Raw genomic sequence first — 2569 nt, 5'->3', positions numbered from 1 at the left:
ATTCCATGGACAGAGGATCCTGACGGTCTACAGTCCAAGGGGTTGCAAAGAGTTGGATACAACTTGAGTGAAATAGTTCACTTAGGCAGGTTGATGAGTCCAAGCCTAAGGCCCCTTTAAGGAGGAGGTAAACATGCTTTCTCTTTCATTTTCTTTTCTCTGAAACAAGTAGGCCTCGTAGGCAGCAGTATCACTTGTTCAAGGACATGCCTTTTTTTGAGCTTCAGATGTGTTATGGGAGAAGGTCTGGGTAAAAACTTACATAGTCTTGAACTCTGAGTTAACCTGTTCTTTCTGGCTAATCTTGTACTGATGTCATCCCAGGATGTACGTTACAGGAAAGGGTTTGGGCAAAATTCTCATAGACTTGACATATTTTTTTATCTATTTACAGCAGCTGATTGAGAAGTATATAAAGCCCCACTTGAACTAGTGAGGCGGGTACTCTCCCGCCCCCTTCCAGGGCCTCTTGCTGGACGCTTTCTCTATCTCTTTTACTTTAATAAATTCTACACAAAGCTCTGAGTGACTGAGACTGTCTTTGGTCCCAGAGTTAAATCTCATTTGGAGACCAGGATTCCAGTGGTACTGTTCACCATAAACTTTCATGAGCAACTGAGCACACGCTCACACATGCAATTAGTTAGCTTGCTTCTAGTCTCTGTCTCCCTCAAACTGATCTACTTGTGTCTACCAGGTCAGTTTTCTGAATAAAAATTATCATTTTAGTCTGCCAGAAAATTTTAAGTGCTTCAAACAATCTATATAGAATCAGATATAATGTTTTCCATTAGCTAAACAAGGTAAATCAAGGCAAATTCTTCTAAACATTTAATTTTGATTCTTTGTTGAGTTATTAAGTTGAAAACACTGATCTGAGACAATTCTATAAGAATAATTTGAGTTGGTAATAAAAGTTATTATTGAGTTTCCTCCTGATTTAGTCTGATATTTGTGGAATTTGGATTAAGATCTGCCAGACAATTTTGAATTTCATTCATATATCTTTAAATCAACATAGTCTAATGATTTATAGATTAATACTTTACATATTTTTCATTTTCTGTGTCCCTTAATCTATAAATCATTTTAATAAAATCAGTTATCCATAGAAGATTAAGTTTGTTTAAGAATATTATAAGTCCTCATAATTTTTTTCAGAACATTTATCACTTCCTTATTTCTCAGGCTATAAATAAAAGGGTTTAATAAAGGAATTACTATTGTGTAAAAAATTGCCACTGGTATATCTTTATCCCCTTCTTCAAATGGTCGAATATACATGAGAAGACAAATGTAGAATATTGAGACAGATAGAAAGTGGGATGCACAAGTAGATAAGGCTTTACCTCTCCCTTCTCTGGATTTCATTTTGAAAACAGTGAAAAGAATGTAAACATAAGAAATCAAGACAGTGGCAATGGTAATGATTTGAATTGGCATTGAAAAAATATATATCATTAGTTCATTAATATAAGGGTCAGTACAGGAAAGTCTATATAGTGGAAGAATGTCACAAAAAAAGTGGTCAATTTGACTAGATCTACAAAAAGTTAACCTCAATAGAAGTCCTACATGAATCATAGAATGCAGGTTACTAGCTATGTAGGCCCCTGTGGTCATCTGAATGCAGAGTTTCCTTGACATCATAGAGTGGTACTGCAGTGGTTTGCAGATGGCCACATAGCGATCATAGGCCATTGCTGCCAGGAGAAAGCAATCTGCAGTTTCAGCAAGGCAGAGAAAATAAAATTGTACCATGCATTCATAGAGGGAGATCATTCTGTCTTTAGAAAATAAATTCTGTAGCATCTTGGGGGTTATGGCACTGGAGCAACAGAAATCCATCAAAGCAAGGTTACCCAGGAAGATGTACATTGAAGTGTGAAAATGACATTCCATAAAAATCAATGCCACCAGACCAAGATTGCCCACCATAGTAATCAGATAGATGGTAAGAAACACCAGAAACAGAAGGGTCTTCAGCACTGGATGATCTGTAAGTCCTTTGAGAATGAACTCAGTTGTCAATGATTGGTTTTCCTTAGCCATTCCTGGCTTTTCAGCTGGGACAGAAATGGCAGAGAAATGAGAGTCTAAATTAGAATGTATCTAGTTTTTTCCTCTAATTTCCCCACATACAAAAGAAAGAAGCTCATCTTTAATCATCCTGTGCTGTGTCCTGAATACTAGTACATGCATAGTAGATCAAGTCTGTGAGAATAAAAGTATCACAGGCTGTGTACTGAGGGGTAGTCTAGAAATCCTGTGTAAATTCTCAGGGCAGAAAACATTTTTATGCATGAATTATCTAATGCTAATGTACTAATTCCTGGTTGCTGCTGCTGCTGCTGCTAAGTCACTTCAGTTGTGTCCGACTCTGTGCGACCCCATAAACGGCAGCCCACCAGGCTCCCCTAGCCCTGGGTTTCTCCAGGCAAGAACACTGGAGTGGGTTGCCATTTCCTTCTCCAATGCAGGAAAGTGAAAAGTGAAAGTTAAGTCGCTCAGTCGTGTCCAACTCTTCGCGACCCAATGGACTGCAGCATACCAGGCTCCTCCGTCCCTG

General features: G+C 38.2%; 1 protein-coding gene across 1 annotated transcript; it reads right to left on the bottom strand.

Annotated features, from left to right (window-relative positions):
- Window positions 1-1116: 1116 nt before the first annotated feature.
- LOC129542270 (olfactory receptor 5K4-like) lies at window positions 1117-2052 on the bottom strand. Its single transcript, XM_055404932.2, has one exon. It carries the CDS (start codon window positions 2050-2052, stop codon window positions 1117-1119), a length of 936 nt encoding a protein of 311 aa, XP_055260907.2.
- Between the last annotated feature and the right edge of the window lie 517 nt (window positions 2053-2569).

The sequence above is a fragment of the Moschus berezovskii genome, chromosome 1 (assembly GCF_049115385.1).
Source record: "Moschus berezovskii isolate FMDL1 chromosome 1, NW_MosBer_1.0, whole genome shotgun sequence".
Classification (NCBI taxonomy): Eukaryota; Metazoa; Chordata; class Mammalia; order Artiodactyla; family Moschidae; genus Moschus; species Moschus berezovskii.
Note: the sequence above shows the minus strand (reverse complement) of the source record. Positions and strands in the feature narration are given on the sequence as shown.

Excerpts from the sequence above, each read along its gene's own strand:
- LOC129542270 (XM_055404932.2), bottom strand. The coding sequence starts at position 2,052 with ATGGCTAAGGAAAACCAATCATTGACAACTGAGTTCATTCTCAAAGGA.